Source organism: Excalfactoria chinensis, chromosome 1 (genome assembly GCF_039878825.1).
Source record: "Excalfactoria chinensis isolate bCotChi1 chromosome 1, bCotChi1.hap2, whole genome shotgun sequence".
Classification (NCBI taxonomy): Eukaryota; Metazoa; Chordata; class Aves; order Galliformes; family Phasianidae; genus Excalfactoria; species Excalfactoria chinensis.
Genome location: NC_092825.1, coordinates 99,125,354 through 99,143,466, shown reverse-complemented (window position 1 = coordinate 99,143,466; position 18,113 = coordinate 99,125,354). Strand labels below are relative to the sequence as shown.

Here is an 18,113-nt window from a genome sequence, read left to right as displayed (position 1 = left end):
ATTTGAATTGCTATCAAGCAGCTACTGATGACATCCCTTCCTCTCTCTCTCCTCCTCTGATTTGAATCGCCTGCGGGGCCTTTTTGGAGTCCATCCCATGCTTTAACGTATGCGAGAATGGCTTACAAAAGAGCAATGGCTAGTTAAAAGGTTCTTATTTGAAAACAATTAAATATGCTGTTGGAGTTTCTGGGAAACTCAAAAGGCATAGCGTGGAATTTCAGTCCCCTTCTTGCACATGTTAATTACAGTAAAATATGTATGTTCGCACTTGGTTATTAGCCTTGTACATTTTCCTGTGTGGTTCTTGTGAGTTCAGTAAAAATCTTTGTCATCGGCTGGAAGATTTGCGCAGAAGTTTATTTCAGTAGAACCATTGCTCACCGTGGATTTAATCATTGTTCTGGTTCTCACAACCTTCAAGCTTCGCTCCAGGAGAAAAAATACAGATTTGTCACCAGGGCCTCCTACTAGAATCTAAATTTAAATTGGCAATCTGTTGTCTTGCGAGGTGCTTCAAATTTGGTTGAAAGTTAATAATATGTCAGATTTTCTCCTGGAATCGAAAGGCCCAACTTTTTGGAATCTGGGGAGTTAGTAACTTAGGTTTAATTTAAGCAAATATTTTAACTTTGTAATATTTCTGAGGAGTACTTAATATTGGGGAGAAGGGAAGAGAAACAAGAATTCCAGTTTTGAAAAGAAATGTGTTCTTAGATGGGACCATCATCAGTGGTCATTTGGAATGTGATCTTCTTTATCTGTAACCATTTTCTATGACTCATCCGGCAAAGACTCAGCAGTTCAGCTAGAGTTCAACCAGTCCGTCTATGGTAGTTGATAGAAGGAGCATTGTTTTTTCTAAAGATTGGCTGCAGAATTTTTGTTCTCCTTGCTGATATCCTAGTGTTGATATCACAGTCACATATTGAGTCTTTGTTTTCCGTGATAAAAAGAATAAAAAAGAAATCCTTACTGTCTATTGGTGTGCAGTAGACAGGCCTTCCTGATCCTTCCTGAACTTCCATGATTTTTATGTTTTTCCTCTTCTGAACCAGGACGGAACAGATCTTGTAGGAGCAGTTGCCCCTCGAGGATGCAGATGAACAAGTTGCAGCCCCTTGTTTGCTTCACTTGGGTTGCAGATACAGATCTTGATCATCTGCTTCTTTGGCAAGTGACTGAGTCACTGAGCTGGTATCTCCTCTGGGAGACGTGCCTGTCTCCCTGCTTTGGTTTTCGTGTTTCTTCCTCATGGAATGGAAAAGCCTTTCATCAAAACCGATCTATTCCCACAAAGAGTTTGGGTTTTGATGAATCAACATTTTCTGCTGAAAAATTTCCAACTGGTTCTGCTTGTGATAATGGTCTGTGTGCACTAATCTCTGCTGCTTTTGGAGAATAATTCAGAACAGATTTTTGACACGTCGCAATCCTTGGCCATGCTTGACAGTCCTGTTTAAAGCATCAAGACATGTCACACTTGATTTATGTAGTGTCCTGTGGGTACCTCAGTAGGTCTTTAATGGTCACCTTTGGATTCAGGCGGGCGAGCTAACAAGGGGAGCCTTTGTCCTATCAGCGTTTACGTGCAAGTCCCATTAATATGACTCATTTTCTTAATTTGATACAGATTTTTTTCATTGAGTGTGCTAAATTCGGTTAAGCTGTAGACAGGCAGCATCTGGCAGTTGTGGCTGGAGCAGTTGGAGGCGTTTCTGCCCTAGGGTGTCTGCTGCTGCCCCAGGAGGGGGGGGGGCTGAGGCTCCCTTCCCCTGCCTCGCTCCTGCTAGCTGAGGACACTGCATCTGCACCACAGCTGCCCCTGCCACCATGTTCCCCCTTCTCTGGCTCCTGCATCGCTCTGCAGCCATGCCGCCTGTCCTTGCTGTGTCCCCAGGCAGGCTTCCTCGTGCTGGTGCTGGTGCGTGCGCGTTCAGCTCATGAGCTCTGCAAAACTAAACTTTTAAAAGTAGTCTTTTGTTTTTCTTCTCAGTTTAATTTTTCCCGTTTTGGTGAACTTGTTTGCAAGATCCTATAAACACCTGAACTGGTTTGGATCGACTAGTGGAAATATACAGTGGGACCTGCAGCGTATAGGTGGGGAAGACGGAGGGATTGGGGTAAGGCTTCAGAAGTTGCCCTCCCTGGGTACAGGAGCGAGCTCTGGGCTAATCACCTGGATAGATAGCTGTCTGCAGGATTTGCAAAGGCATCCTCATCTAAAGCGCCAATATCTGGAATTAAAAAGGGACAGCTATTTACTTTGAAGTCTGGCACTTCTCGCAGGTATCTAGCAGATACTTCTCATTGTGTGAAATTACTCAGTAAACATTCCTGTAGCCGGCTGCGTTTGTGGAGGAAAGATTTCCCTCCTTTCTGGAGAGCCTTTTCTGGCTGGGGAAGCAGCCTGGGCTGCTGCTTCTTTTTGGTTTGGTATCATTCTGCCTGGTGTGCATGGATTCTACGTCAAGGTGGTGGCACAGTGCTCTTTTCTGCAGCACAGTGTTTTCATCAGCAAGTGTGCCTGGCTGTGCAGTGCGCTAGGAACACCCCTGCCCTTCTGCAGCTCCATATCAAAAGGTAAAGAGCCTCTCATTTAATTTTTTCATGGTTTCAAGAGAACTTTTAGAACTGCTTTTTCTCCTTAAATAGATACTGAAGTGATGGTTTCATTGCTGGAGATGGGGGAAAAATGTCTACATGCTCTGATGTGCTTTGCAGCCAGTAGAAATCCTGTCAAATGAGAGTATGGTTAGTGAGAATTTCAGAATCAAAGCAGCTAAAAGCATTACCCCAGGAGAATTTCTTTTGCAAGAGGGGGAGTGTTGTGGTCTGGCTTTAGGCATCAGTGTGGGAAACAAAATGCAGGTTTTGTGCTCTAAAGTGCTTCAAAAGTAGCCAGCTGACATTCTTTTTTTCTGTCCAGTCCATATCAAAGGTCTGTAGCTTCTAAGGAATAATGAACCCTGCCTGGGGATTTATAATGCCGTCACTTTTATTTTTCACATTCAAACCTACTCTCTGTTCAGCACATTTATTTTTCTAAACGATGCATGATAACCAAGTCTCATGACAGTCAATGGGAGTTCAGCCATTACATTCAGTAGACGCAGGGTATTTCCTGGTATGGTTTCCTTGGCACGTGAGTATATTTACTTTAGATACGGAAATGTCCAGATATTTCTGGAGGAGCCTGTTGCTCTAGCACAGAGCAGACTTTCAGCCTCAGATGCAACCTGCTTAGCTGGGCAGAAATATTAAGTAGTGTCATCCTCTGTTTTCAGAAATGTTACTATATAAGCTCAGTTCCACCCTACGTGACCAGAGCAGCCTACGGCAGAACTGCTGTGCCCACGTTTAACGCAGTCACTTCATTGCTTTTGCTGTATTTTATGTAGGGTTAATTTGGTTTCGTGCAATAGTGATACTGTGCATTTAGATAGTGAGGGAGCACACATGGGCACATTCAGCCAGTGAACCCTGGGCTCAATACTCATTCACAAGTCCTGTTTAAGAAGAAGAAATTGCCTGGTGAAATTAAAACCTCCAGAATATTTTACTGTCAGAACAGAGTTCTTTTTTTCAACCTAGACTAATAGAAGTACCTTAAAATGAGGAAGCTTTGTCTTGGAATTTCTGTTAAAGATTAATGGACTGTTTATCTAAATATAATTGTCTTATGTCTAATTCAGGATCCCTCCTATTTAATTTTGAATGGCCACGTACTTTAGCATTTACTTTTCTTGCTCTTCTTCTTGCTCTTTGGTCAAAAGGAGCCAATACTACTAAAAAAATATTTCTGACATTTGTTGAGTGAAATCACAGATCTCAATGTGTTTTCCAAGGCTGAATCCAGATCATGACTCCCATCTGCTCGATGGGAAACCTGTTTCAGGGAGGGGCACACACAACTTAATAATGCAGGAGGCTGGATATGGAGAAGGGGGCAGAAACCCAGTCCCTATCTTCCAGCTCAATTTTCTCTTTGCTAGATCAAAGTGCTTAGATCTAGCTATCTGCTTCAGAGTGAGTAGGAAGGAAAGGTTATTTTTGTATAGTCTGAGTCACTCGTGATAATGTATTTTTCATAATACAGCCTTCTTGTGTGGGGATCTTTGTACCTGATTAACGTTGCTCTGTTTTTTTGTTCCAGAAATCAAACCTATCATTAGCTTGCAAACGACTAGTTGAATTTGTACTTTGCTGTTTGGTGCTTCAACTTGTGGTTCCTAGGAAAAAAGAAAAAAAAGAGTGAAATCTCAAATAAAGATGTTTGTCCTTCTGCTTTTTGGTATCTCGTTGCACTCAGATAAGCAATTGTGCCTATCTGCTTGTTGATTTTTTGAGTTTATAGTGTTGGCTAGGATTGTGAAGGATTAGCTAATACCAATAGCTAAGTGAGTGTGTGTGTAGCTGAGTCTGATAGCGTACTTTCTGATAAACTGGCTCCAGTCCATACTGAATCAAGGTTCAATCCTTCCCTCTTCTATGCTCATCGTTCACCCTGGCATAGCAATGACCTGTACTGATTTATCTGATTTGCAACTGTAAGTTGCTGGTACAATTGCCAGCTCCCTTAATTAATTGTTGAATTGTTGGATTACTGTAACCACTGCTACAGCAAACCTTGCTGACTTTAATAGCCCCTGATCTTTCCCCTTGCAGACTGTGAAGCCATGGGAAACGCGGAAAGCCAAAACGTAGAGCATGCCTTCTATGGAGAAAAGCACGCCAGCCTGGGCCGCAAGCACACATCACGTTCACTTCGCCTCTCCAATAAAGCTTCTCGCCGGACCCGACACGCTTCTTCTGGCAAAATTATCCACAGGAACTCAGAGGTGAGCACCCGCTCCAGCAGCACCCCCAGTATCCCCCAGTCTTTGGCAGAGAACGGTCTGGAGCCCTTCACCCAGGAGGCCAACCTCGAGGACTTTGGGAGCCCAATCTGGGTGGACCGTGTGGACATGGGCTTGCGGCCCGTCTCCTACCACACCGACTCCTCCGTTACGCCCAGCATGGACAGCAGCACTGTGCTCACCGCAGCCTCTGTTCAGAGCATGCCCGACTCGGAGGAGAGCCGGCTCTATGGAGAGGAACCGCCATTCCTGGCTGAGGGTGACGGGAGGCTGCGCCGGTACGCGGCAAATGGGACGAGGTTTGTGGAGACAGCCAGCTTCAAGAAGAAGCGCTCCAAATCAGCCGACATCTGGCGGGAGGACAGCCTGGAATTTTCGCTTTCTGACCTCAGCCAGGAGCATTTGACAAGCAATGAGGAAATTCTGGGTTTGGCCGAAGAGAAGGACGTTGAGACGGCCCGGGGAACAGAGGCTGAGTGCAGCCCCCAGCAGCTGGTTGGCTGCCAGCGTGCTAACTCCATGAGTGACTTGTACTCCCCCAAAGCCCCAAGCGCTACAATAAATGGGGGCCCACGCAATGCTTTCGGAGGGTACTGCCGGAATTTAGTGTCTGACATCCCGGACATTGGCAGCCATAAGATGGCATCTGGTGCTGCCGAGGATGTGCCTTCCTACAGTAACTACAACACGCTGCCCTGCAGGAAGTCCCATTGCCTTTCAGAAGGAGCCGCCAACCCACAGATGAGCCATAGTAACAGCATGCAGGGCAGGAGGGCGAAAACTACTCAGGTAAGGCCATCTTTTTCTCTATAAAAGGGGAAGCATGTGGCATTTGCCACGCTGTTTCTGTAGATAAAGGTATTCCAGGTTCCTCCAGGCTCTGTTTTTGTTCAACACCTCCATTCCAGGAAGCAGTGACAGGGGACTGCGTCCAGGTGAGAGCTGAACTAAGCAGTCTCAGGAGGTGGCTTCAACATGTCAGTGCAGTGTTCCTTCTCTGAAGCTCTATTTGAGCCTTTTCTACTCTATGCAGTCTCTGGAGAAGACTGCCAGTAAAGAAAGATCTTCCTGTGTATTTTACAGAGCTGACAGTGCCTTTTTCTTTCAGGGTAGCTGCCAAAACTGATCACTCTGCCTGGGAGCTCACACACATTGCTTCTCCCCTCTCTGCCCCCTCGCCCCCTCCTGCATGCACACACACATGCACTCCTCATGGTTGAAAGCAAAGGAGAAATCCGTGAGCATTTCCCCTCTGCTTCATCATAAATGCTTGCTGGGCTGAAATTTCACTCTTTTTAATTAATGGTGTTCACATCTGTGCAAAACATTACCGAGAAACACTGGTCTCCCCTTGGAGGAGACTGCCAGTGCTGAGAGCTGCTTTGCTCACCAGCTCCAGACTGAAGAATGAAGGGGGGGTATGTGGAGGAGACACTGCTTCTAGCCTGGGAGGACGTCATACCCATCATCCATTAACAGGCAGCAAGGAGCCAAGATGAGCTTCTCTATCTGCTGCCCCTCCTGCCCTCCAGACAGCATTAGTGTGACCTTTGCTTTGATGGCTCCTGTTGGGTCTGCGTTGCGTTTTGTCCTTCTTTGCTGTGTTCTGCCTGGTTGAGGTACCCAGTGCTGCCTGCTGATGCAAACTGCTATTCTGTAAGGGGCAGTCTGCACTTAGAGGGGGGTGGAGAAAGGACTTTCAAATCCTGACCACCTGTACAACTCACGTGTGGCAAACACTTTGTAGGAATGCTGCACTTGTTTTAACTTCATTTGGTTTGCTTGCTGGGCCTTCTCGGAACAGAGCTCCATCTGCTTCATGGCAGAGGCTCTCTGGCATTTTTCAATGTCAGCTATTTTCTAGCTGTGGGCATCTGCTCAGAAAAATGGCTGAGGGGCACAGACAAAGCAGTCTGACCGCACAGGTCAGAGCTGTGTGCTAGATTGCACGCTTCAGTGGCTCCTCTGATTTTATTGCATGTTCTCGTACAGATGCCGTGCAGCATACGCACTGTACCGCGTGACCCAGAAAAAAGAAAAAGCAGCATGTTGCAAAAAAGCATCAAGGTTGGAGGCCAGCAGGCTTGTGTCTTGCCACCGGGCTGAGCTTTCAGCAGGACACTGATGTTAGAGAGAAAGAGATGAAGCTCAACAACGGGAGTAAGGTGACAGCGTGCTGCAGCGTAGGTGTGGGGCTGCCTCTGTGCAGAGGGCTGTAGGAAGGCAAGAGAACCCACCCCCCAGCAGCTGGAGGGAGGATGTCTGCTGGCACCAACTTGTGAGAGCTGATGGGAAGGGGTTGCTGAGTGACTTACCGGCTGTGCTTGATCTGTGGGGATATGCTGCTTCTAAATATAAAGATGACACGCTAAAACAGATGCTGCAGCGTCCCACAACAGCAGCTTTGTACTTCCAAATCAGCTCTTTATTTTATTTTTGGAGGTGTTTTTACAGTGGGAGCGCGGAAGCCCTTTGGTGCAGGCAGTGCAGGATAAAAAGCAAGAGGAGAACAACAACAAAAGCAAGATGTTATTTGGAAGCCCTGAACGTAACAGCTTTCATGAAGATTGTTAGGTGCAGTGCTGCCTGCAGCCCTCTTTCAAGTGTATTTAAGAATAGGGGAGCAATGTCACTGGTGATAAGTAAAGCACTTATTTTTCTTCTGGGTGTCTATCCTGCTATTGAGAAAATTCCTTTGAGGCACTTAGTGAAAGTCATGAATTTGCAAACCATGTTCAGCTATACCCAAGGAAATGGCTTTGTGGGATGGTTTCACTAGATGCATCTCTTGAGCCTGGAGTCAGACAGTGGCTATGAGGAGGCTCAGCACTGATCATTACCACAAATAAAATCAACAGAATTAAAGCTTTAGAAGGGTCTATATTCCTTCCAAGCCTTTAATCCTAGCAGCATGCAGTAAGTATAAGATACTTGTCAGTGGTGAAGTCATGTTAGACCCAACCTCCCTTTAGCAAGTATGGGACGGTGTCTGTCATTATGTGTTTGATGTGTTTAAGTGAAAAGGAAGTCCAAATTTGCACATAAAATAAAAGGATGGGTTCCCCGGTAAAGCTCATTAAGTGGCTTTGGATAGGGTGAGAAGAGGGAAGCTACCAGCCTGTCCTTACCCCGTGTCCCTGGTCTGAAAATATCCCAGTGCTTCACTCATACGACATCACTAGGGTGAAGAGGGAGTGTGATGGTTACCCCAGCATACAGGTGGGAGCTGAGGTGTAGATCTGATGGCCTTACTGCCTCGATGTTATTGTGCTCCTTGGCACTGCACTCGCCTGTGCCTATTGGTGCTTGAGCACAACCTGGGGAATTTTGTTTCCCTCTGCTTTCAGTGCTTTTTTAGTGGGCTTCACATCCTTAGTTGACCCCCTTATCAGTGGCTTTCAGTTTTTGTGGTGTGCTGACCAGAGCTGCTGGAAAACAAGCTCAGTTGTATCATAGAATGGACGTGCTGGAATCACAGCTCTAGGGAATTTGGTGTAATGCCTTATCCATTGCTTTTCTGGAACTACGTGGCTTCCATTAAAGGTAGAGAAAAAGAAAATCTCTTCCTTCCAAATTTAAACCTTAAATTGAACTGTGGGAGTCACTTTCCACTAATTGAGAGGGAAAGCCTTTTAATACTGGAGAGACAATTACATTCAATATATGCTAGCGATGAATATTCACAGAGTGGCTTTGGGGCTCCCACGCAGCAGTTCTGTTTTTTGTAACATTTTAACATCAAGGGTTTAGATCTACTGAAGCGAGACTTCCCGTAGAGCTCTGCTGGGATCCTGGTTTGGCTTTTGGAGCTGATGCGATGTAGGTGGAAAAAGCTTAATTGGCTGACATTTTCACCCATTTCTGCTTGAAGAGAAACAACCTCCTGTTGGATACAGCTTGTTCTGGCCGTGGGCTGTGAGATCCCCAGGATCCTACAGCCGACTTGTTGGGATCTGAATTTCTGTGAAATGGCTCTGTTGCGTCCTGCTCGCAGCTAAACATCTGCGTGCTGGAGATTCCTTCCTCCTCTGGGAGGATGTTCATGGGGAACTGTAACCTCATACTCCCCTGCTGTTGAGAGCCCTAATCAGAGTCTCAGGGTGGAATTATGGAAGGGAAGCCTTGAGATATGGCTTTGTGCCATTTCCAAGCCCATCTTCTGTTCCCCTCTGGACAATTTCTGGCTGCTCTTTTCCCTAGATCACTGTACGGGTGTATCCAGGGCATGAACTTATAGCATTTCAAACTCTGCTAGGAGAGCTGTTGGCTGAAGGCATCCTGCATGTGCAGAAGATGTTTTGATCCTATGACAAAAGTTACTTGCTAGGCCATGGCAATGGCAGCATGGGCCTGCCCTGCTGGCTCCTAGCTCTGGCCCCATAGATTCCATTCCTCCCTGTATGGTTTTCATGATAGTAAAGGTGGTGGTGATGGTAGTTGCCACTGAAGCCAGAGACCTCCTTGGGCTTTCAGCACTGGTACTTGTTTTGTAGTTAAAACACTAGGAGTGGAAGCTATGGGTATATTGTCTTTTTTGTTAAGGTATTTTACAAGCTGCATGGTATGTCTCCTGTGTGCACCGTGATCCAAACAGAAATGCCAAAGCATTTCTTCTTGCTGGACCACTTATGCATTAAAACATTAGCCTCGATCCTCTCTGGAGGCTCGTTCCTCTCAGCTTTATAGTACAGCTTATGATTTCTTACCGCAAGCTCAGTTAACATTACAATAGTGCAGTCCAGGTTTATCACATAACTTTTGAGAAGGACTAGCAAGATGTTCTTCAACTCTGCAGGGAAAGCAAATGTTTTTTACAGCATCCTCAGTCCAACATTTGTTGTGAACTGAACAAGGGGCTGAGGAACAAACTTCCTCTCTGACTTGGAAGCTGGGAGCGCTTCAGTGCCAGTGCCGGACTATGTCCTTGGCGCATTAAATCCCCCCTTGTAAAGAGTTTTGTATTTATTGCTATTTTTAGGCCTCTTTAGGTTGCCTGAAGGAATTTGGGATTTCAAGTCTTAACAAAAAATAAAAATAAAAATCCTGTGTAGAGTTTTGCAGAATATGCAGGGGATAAAACCCAAGTTTTAGTGGAAATTAATTCAGGATATATGCAGAAACCAGCCTAAAAATAATTCAGAGTATCTTTGCAGCTGATATTATTATTATTTTTACCATCTCGGGGAGTTTTATGACAGGTTATATAGTATTTCATTACATTCTGCAGGATGGCTAAACTCCAGAGAGATGATATTTTTTTCTGTTTAAGTCGTGTGAAACTCCTTCACAAATGGTTTTGCGGTAGAGAATATATAGCCTCAAAATGTAGGAGGACCACAGTGGGTCAAGCTCCCTTCAGCCCGGTATCTTCTTCCCCAGATCCTCAGTGCTCAGGAAAAGAAAGAAGGAAGCTGGGAGAGTACAGAGTGAACTTTCCTTGAGGGCATTTTCCCTGATCCCAGAAAACTAGCAATCCAAGGCTTCCTGAGCGAGGAATGCATCCAACACTGTCAAATTGACCTGTCCCCCATGAGTTCCTTTGTTTGAAATCATTTTCTGCTTTTGGCTTTCCCTGCATCCTGTTCACTCTCTACATAACATTTCTGACCTTAGAGCCTCTCCTGTTATGGCCCTCCTTGGTCATCACTTTTCTGAATGGAATTTCTCCAGCAGTTGAAGCTCTGTTCCTATTAAAGTAACTCTGGACATTTCAGCCTGGAGTTTGGAAAACAACATCGCTGTTTGCAATGTAAATGCGATTCTTAATCAAATTGACCCAAATAATTTTATATTAGTCATTCGACTCCACATAGAGTCAAAGACAGACAGACTGGCTGTGGTGAAGTTGTGTATCATTAAATTGTAATTAATGACACATAGTTTAATAAATGCCTAAAAGTAAGATGTTACTGTTTTCCTGTTGGAGTGTATATCTTAGTGATCTTAGTGTTTTGAGACCCTGTTTGTGCAGTCCTGTGGTGCTTTCCAGGCTGACGTGGTTCCAGAAGTCTGAGGTACAGCCTGAGCCACAACTCAAAGCTCAGAACGGCAGAGGTCCTTGAATTGGATGGTTGAGCTTAGGTAATTCAGTGGGCTGACTCCCACCACAGCACACTGCTCTGCCAGCAACGCTGACAAAGCACCCCATTAGAAAACAGCATCTCTTTTCTCAGCTGCTAGGCACAGGGCACCAACTTAAAGAAAGTGGTGGGATTAGGACTGGGAGGAAAGAGGTAGCCACTGCTTTTGGGGGAAGCGCAAGTTTATGTCAGCATAGGCAGCCTGTGAATCCACATTGCTGATCCTGCTGATTCCCCGTGCAGGGCATGCAACAATGCTGTAGGTCTCAGTGCCTCTGGATGACCAGACCCATTTTACTCAATCAAATGGGCTTCAGACCTGACCTGCCACTGCCAGATGGATGACATTAGCACAGGTATTGCCTGTTCAGGATATTTTAAAGCAAACAACAGGTACACCCTTCAGAGCATGCAACTCTGCCCCAGTGTTGTCAAAGAAAGGAGCATGTGAAAATGAGTGTTTTGGTCTCTGTTGGCAAATATTTTGGTGCTCTTTCAAAGATTTTAATTTGTTTTTCTTTCTTGGCTCTTGGTCTGAAGCCAATGGAAAGCAAATTAGCAGTCCTGATATCTGATCTAGCTCCATTCAGCCATTCTTTTTTTAAACAGCAGGACTTTGTCATTTAAACATTTGAAGAGCTTGCACCGCTGGCTGTAACTGTATGCTCTGTAAAACTACATATACTGCACATTTTTAGTTTCAAGTACTTTTCCACTTAAAAATCACAGTCAGGTTGCCCCAGCTGCCTGTTTGTTGGACCGTACTTACTTGGATGGACCCTTTCCAATCCTGTGCTTCTTTGCAGCATTTCCTTTCGGAGTGCTTCAGCACGTGATCCTATCACTAGTCATCGTCCCGGGTGGCAGACATTTCCCTGCTCTCTCAAGTTACGTGGTTGTTCAGGTGGACACCTCCCAGACGATGCGTTTCAATTTCAAGCTGCTATTCTAGCAGCTTTCTCTCTTTCCCTCTTCTGCTCCCTCTGCTGCATTTTACAGGAAGAATTGCCTCTTCTTGGCACCAAGTGAACAAAAAGTAACCTAACCCTGTATTTTACTTCGAGGATTTTGGCTAGGCATGTTGCCATTTATTTAACTCGAGCGCAGTTAGGCTGCTTGCATTAGTTTATGGTTAGCTCAATCCCTCTAGAAACTTTCTTCACATGGGTGGTCCACTGGGATGAAAGCAAGGTAAGTTTTGGGGGGTCCTCAGCATATCGTTTGAGACCAGAGGGATTAAACAATGTGGTGTTCAAGAGCTGTGAGACTTCCTCCCACTGCTGGGTGATGGAAAGTGGGCTTCCACCCCAAACCTGTGCAGGTGTCAGATGCTGCATTGAAAGGTTCTGCGTGCCGGGACCACACCGTGAGAGGCTTTGCTGCATTATGGGTTGATTCTTATTCATGGTATTATGTGCTTTATAATAGTCAGTGCTGAAGCCAGGCAAAAGTTGTTTTGCTCGTGTCCCGTGGTAGTGCTTTGTACTGCTTCCTGCTAAGGGGTCTGTTGTCCTTTAAATGTGCATTATCTCACAAGCTTGGATTTCTCTCATGTTATTAAAAAGTAAAATTGAAACATCCTCCCTTTTCCCCCATTCCCAATACTTTAGCTTTTAGGGAAGTGAAACTCAACTCGCTGTCGAAATATAAGGCATCTAAATCAGCTAAGAAAATTTAGGCTAAAACGGGGAAAGCATGGTGGACTACAGTGATGATCTTTCTAGAAGGGCCCAAATATTGAGTGGAAAGTATCTGTGGGGTCTGTGAACCAAGAATGTACTCAACCTCTGTGTTGGAGGCACCGAGCTAACACGATAGCCTAATGTAGAGAGGAGGAGCCATGTATAAAACTGAGGCAATGGTCATATATAGTCAGTCAGAGTACTCTTCTTTTGGAAATTTTTATTAAATTTAATTTAAGAGAACCATGTTCAAAACCTGCTTGCTTGTAGAACTACTCCAAGCTCCTTTAATAACATATATAATGTTTAATACTATTACTGGTTTTAATTTTGACCCTTTCAGACACCTGAACAACTACTGTGTGACTGCACAGAGGTAAAGACGCAGATGTAGGAACTATAACTTTTTCTACACGTCAGATGTTCTTTGAGTTCCTAGAAGTAACAACCTCCGCATCTCAGTCTGGTATCCACACAGAGATTACAGCTGGCTTGTAACAGTGCCTCATCAGACTTGGGGACCCTCCTTGAAGTGTAGACAAGACCCAAACAATCCAGTAAAAAACTGCCATTTGCCCATAGTGATTTGTGGCTCTCAGTTTATTTCTCTAAAGCCTGCTGGAAGTCCAGTTCCTCTTGGCTAATTCTCTTGTAGTATTGTCTCGTTGTATATAGACAGTGTGTTAGAAACAGAGTTCAGAATTGTATTCCTCCAGATAGAATAAGCTTTGGAGTCATTTCTATGTTTCTCAGTTGCAACTTTAAACCCATTTCTCCCACTCGGCTTTTAATTGAAATATATGATTTACCTTTTCTTTCTGACTCTTTTCAAGACGAGTAAGTCTGCTAATGTATTTATTACTGGGTGTTCAAGTAACTCTGGAGAATTAAGTTCATTTTGATTTGGAGCACGCTGTACCTTAACAGAACTCTTTAACCAACAAATGAGTTACCACTGAAAAGAAAGGCAAAGCAGTATCAGGACAACCTTTTTCTACATGGGAGTTTCAAAGAGACACCAGACACATAAAAGCATGCAAACCATCAGGTTGCTTAGCCATTCTATTTTAAACATATTCTATGGTGCTTGCGTAACTAGCAACCAGACAGGTTGTGTGCAATTTCAGGATGTTGCTGAATGTCAACGCCTTATTGCTCTGTTGCTCAACAGAACGGGGAGCAGAGTATTTGTGTCCTCCTGGAGGGAGCCCCTTCCAAGAAAAAAAACGGGCAGTCACGTTTTACCAAGCAGCACTTTCAATCTGATGGTTAATTCAGAAGAAAGTATTATCCACAAAAGGAACTTCGTATTAGAGGAGTCAAAGGTTTCCTATTAAATGAGTCCAGTGCGCCTAAAGTGTTCATGAATCGCTGCTGCCAGTTAAGCAAGAGAAAGTGATTCAGCAAACCATTTTGATAGTGCATGTAACAGTGCTACTGCTGGGGAGTTTGATAAGTGCCTACTTGCAGTAAACACTCTGCATGTGTCCAGTCATGAACCAGAAAACTGGATAAGGCTACACCCACCCAGTGGTCTCTTGCTAGCAGAGGCCAGTACCAAATGGCTTCAAAAAGAGAACGAAGACTCTTGGAACCTGCCCCAAAACCTTTTGCTCATTGAAGGCAGATGTTTTTGTTTGTTTTCTTTTTTCCAAAGCAGAAGTTTTTTTTAATTCTATATCTTTTAAATCTATCAGTAATTTTTTAACAACTGTGACCACGGGGGACGTGTAGAGATGCTCATTGCATGAGTATTCAGAAGTAGGTTGCTCATATTTTCACTAATACTTTACCCGATCTCTGCATTTGATTTGGGCTGTGATAATTCCACTTCATTACACTTGAATGCTATTAAGCCTGTTTTAGCCATTCTGGCACGTGGCCTTCTTGCTGGGCCTCATTTCATTGTTGTTATTAACAATGACAGCATTCAGTCTGTCTCTGGTTTTTAATTCGGTGGTGCATTGCTCTGACATGGAGCATTCCACCTTTCCCCCTCCCTTTCTCTTGATTAATCTCTGTTGAACTTCTTTTCACTGTCTTAGGACATTCACAACCGTTGTGATAGCCCTGTCAGCATAAGAAATGGTACCTCTGCTCCATCATCTTCAGCCACTCAGGGATCCAGGATACTAGTGGAAGCTGTGCTCACTGACTCCCCATTTAAGCACTTGCATAGGGCAGCACAGATCCTGCTTAGTTCTCTCCTTCAGCCAGGGGTCATTCTGCTACTTTCTCCCTGCTTTCCTCAGGGCAATCTTATATCAAAGGGACAAAGCCCCTGTTTATTCAGGTTGTCATCATGGACTAAGACCTATTCTGTTTGCAATCGCAGGAATTGCCATTCCCACGACTTCCCTGATCTCTCTGTCTCAGAGGAAATACACTTTCTTTGCTACATATTTTGTACTTTCTGTGACCAATTTAATGATTTCCACCTCCCCCTTGCTTTGCCCTCTCGTCCTCCCAGGCTCAGAGCTAGGTAAACAGCAGGGGAAAGGCTAAGTGGGGCTGCACAGATTTTAGTTGCAGTCTTGCATTTGGTTTATGTGGTAATCTCTCTGGGCAAAATTATTCCTCCGCGTGGAAACAGCTGTTTGCCAAGCTGAAAATACAAAACACAATGTCTCTGGTGAGGTGCAAAATATTGGGCTCAGTGTCCTGAATCTTAGACTAAGTGGAATAAAACTTTTGTTTTTCTAAGTAAGGAAAAAAAAATGGAGCCCCTCGATATTAATAATTAGAAGTCCAGAGTCATTTAGTGGTAATTGCTTTTATTCTGGGTGTAAAGTCCCAAGCTCCAGGCTTCAGAAATGTGCGTTCTGCCATCTTCAGCTGTATCCCAGCTCCTGTGATGTGCCTGGCACATGCCAGTCTGCATCCTGATGGAGAGCAGCAGAAAACCTGGGCAGGAGCCAGGGAGGTGAGTAATGAGGGCTGAGCTGTCTGTAGTTAACTGTCAGCCTCGAGAAGCTTTACCTGGAACTGCTGTCAGGGAGTGAAACATCTGTTTCATTAGCAAGCCTCTGCGGCACATCTCATCATGGACACGGAGCAGTAGTAAGTCATCCTCAGAGGAGATGTGGCCATCGCCTCCGGGGCTCTTGGAGAAACTGAGCAGGAAATGTGAATAACTTTTAAATTGGTCTCATCAAGGTTACACAATGCTTACTTCACATCTGGGCACTAGCCTGTGGTGGCCATATCAGCAGGTACTTCAAAGGCTGAACCCCAAAGCTGGGGCCTGTGTCCACATCAGCCTCATAGGCTCTGTTGTAGGCATCCTCATTTGGAAGTTTATGGCAGTAATTCTGTGCCCCCAGTGATGTGCTAATCAAACCCTGCTACGGTTTGCTGCTAGTCTTGGGAATATTTCCTGTTCATCCTCAGCACATTTCTGCAGCAGCACAATACTAAACCTCTGTGCTTTCTGCTGAACTCTTAATTGAATGCCCTTCAGTGTGCAGATTATAGCGCTGTGAGATGGCCACAGCAGATGCAATCTGATTCTTGAGAGCTTTTCATACCCTCTGATGAGAACTAGCTGACATTACAGCAGGAACTCAGAAGTCAAAGACCTGTGTAATGAATGCTCTTAACCCTACTAACCCATAGAGCAATCATCTCATACAGAAGACTTCCTAAAGCGCTAATCTCAGTGAATGCTACATTTCATAATTCATGAGCATGAACAATATTAGCAGGCTGTAAGCTTTGAACCATTCTGACCTTTGTGTACCCAGACCCTCCTCCCACCAAATCTCCTGAATCTGTTGGTTAGAAATGTTTGATACGGGGTGTTTCAGAGAGGGAAAGGGAGTGCAGCAGGCACAGGAAGGTTAGGGGCAAGACTGAAGCATGAGACTAAAAATACCTTTTGACCCATCCAGCATGTCACTTGCACTGTGGTAACGTATAAAGACTTCTGCAGTGTTTGCTAGAATTTAAGCTCATGAGCCTATCTAACATTCGCTCTGGCTTTTCCATCCTCACCGTTTGTGTTAATTTAATAAATAATAGGCTGTTATCCCCTTATGTCAGTTATTTAATACAGTGCCTATTTATGGATTGGGAAACTGAGGCGAATGACACCGTGTCTCATCAAGGGTACACAGGAAGACTGCGTCATGCTGGGCACGAGGAATTTTGAGAGCCTGCATTGCAGCACTCTGCTTAAGCACCTCTGGGTATGCTTCTGCCTTTGAAAGAATTATCTGGATCTGCTAAGGAGCACCAACAAAGTTTTGTGTTGCCTGCCTTGGCTGGCTGTATGACAGATCTCAGCTCCTTCACGTTGGTCATTTAAGTAACTCATTTTTTTTTTAAACCAAGCAATGCTAGCGAGATATGTTTTATAAGGTTCCAGTAGGTGCAATTTTGAAATACACTGTACTTTTTTTATACACGCGGATAAAACAATACAGGACTGACTGCATATTTCCTAAGTCATTTACTAAAATAAAAGTCTGAACAACCTCAAATAATTTTCGTTGCTACAGTTGCATGATGTTCCCTGCAAAATGCAGATTTGTTTATGCTACACCAGTGACACACTTTTTCCCTTTAAAAAAATTTACAGAGGAAGAAGGCCCCAGAAAGGAAATGCAAAATGCAGTCATTTAGTTTGACTGACTGTCGCAGTAAGTATGAGGGGTCTGGTTCAGTTCTTCGGCACCCTGTTGTTACACTGAGTTAGCTGTGTTGGCACAGGGGCAGTGCCTCAGGTGTATGTGTGTAGAGCACCCATTCCAGTCCTGGCTCCCAGACATGTGGGGTCTTATACGGAGTACTGTCATCAGAAGTTGCACCATCCAGCTTTTTGTGATGGTGCGCAAAAATTCACTCGCAGCAGTGTTTTGTAAACAGTGGTTTCTGAGCAGCACCCGTTTCCCTCTGTAGATATCCCTCATTTGCAGCACTGAAAGAAATGGGAGGATAAGTGGATTCCAAAAAGCAAGTGCATTGGAACAGCAGGAGAAAATGTCTGGTTGTGAAAACAGCTCCGTACGGGCAGATGACTGCATTTACGGGAAGCCCTGCTCAAATCATTCACATGCAGTGGGTGTAGAGGAATACTGGCCTGTCCAGAACAGCTTGTCTGTCACTACGTGTTGCATTAAATTACCAGACTGACTAGGGTAACTGTGCTCATTGAGTGGGGAAGGAAGTGGTTATTCTTCCAGCTGGACTCCAGGTCTCCCTGGAGAAATAGTGTTTATAAAGAATGAGCCCATCCGTTACAAATTAATGCCTTCTAAGTTAGTCAAATTCAGAAACACCCCTCCCCTCCAGCTGAAGTTTCCTCATCCAGCTCTTGCTCACAGGAGAAAGAGTTCAGGCAGAGCTTGGTGGAGGGTTTCTTAGTTTCTGCACAGTTGCTTTTGGATACTTAGACGACTTCTGCTCAAGTCAACACCTAGAAGTTTGTTCTCTCCCTCTCTCAAGTTTAATAATACAATCTGCTTCCTCTTTGCAGTTTCCTATTTATTAAT

At 44.6% G+C, this 18,113-nt stretch overlaps 1 protein-coding gene across 4 annotated transcripts in view; it reads left to right on the top strand.

Annotated features, from left to right (window-relative positions):
- The window catches only part of TIAM1 (TIAM Rac1 associated GEF 1), a 170,019-nt gene that overhangs the window by 84,204 nt on the left and 67,702 nt on the right, over positions 1-18,113 (top strand). For all 4 annotated transcript variants that reach the window (XM_072327268.1, XM_072327277.1, XM_072327259.1 and 1 more), the window contains one exon: positions 4,669-5,648. In XM_072327268.1, coding sequence (XP_072183369.1) covers positions 4,680-5,648 — 969 coding nt within the window. In that variant the 5' untranslated portion in view covers positions 4,669-4,679. The remainder of the gene's footprint in view (positions 1-4,668; positions 5,649-18,113) is intronic.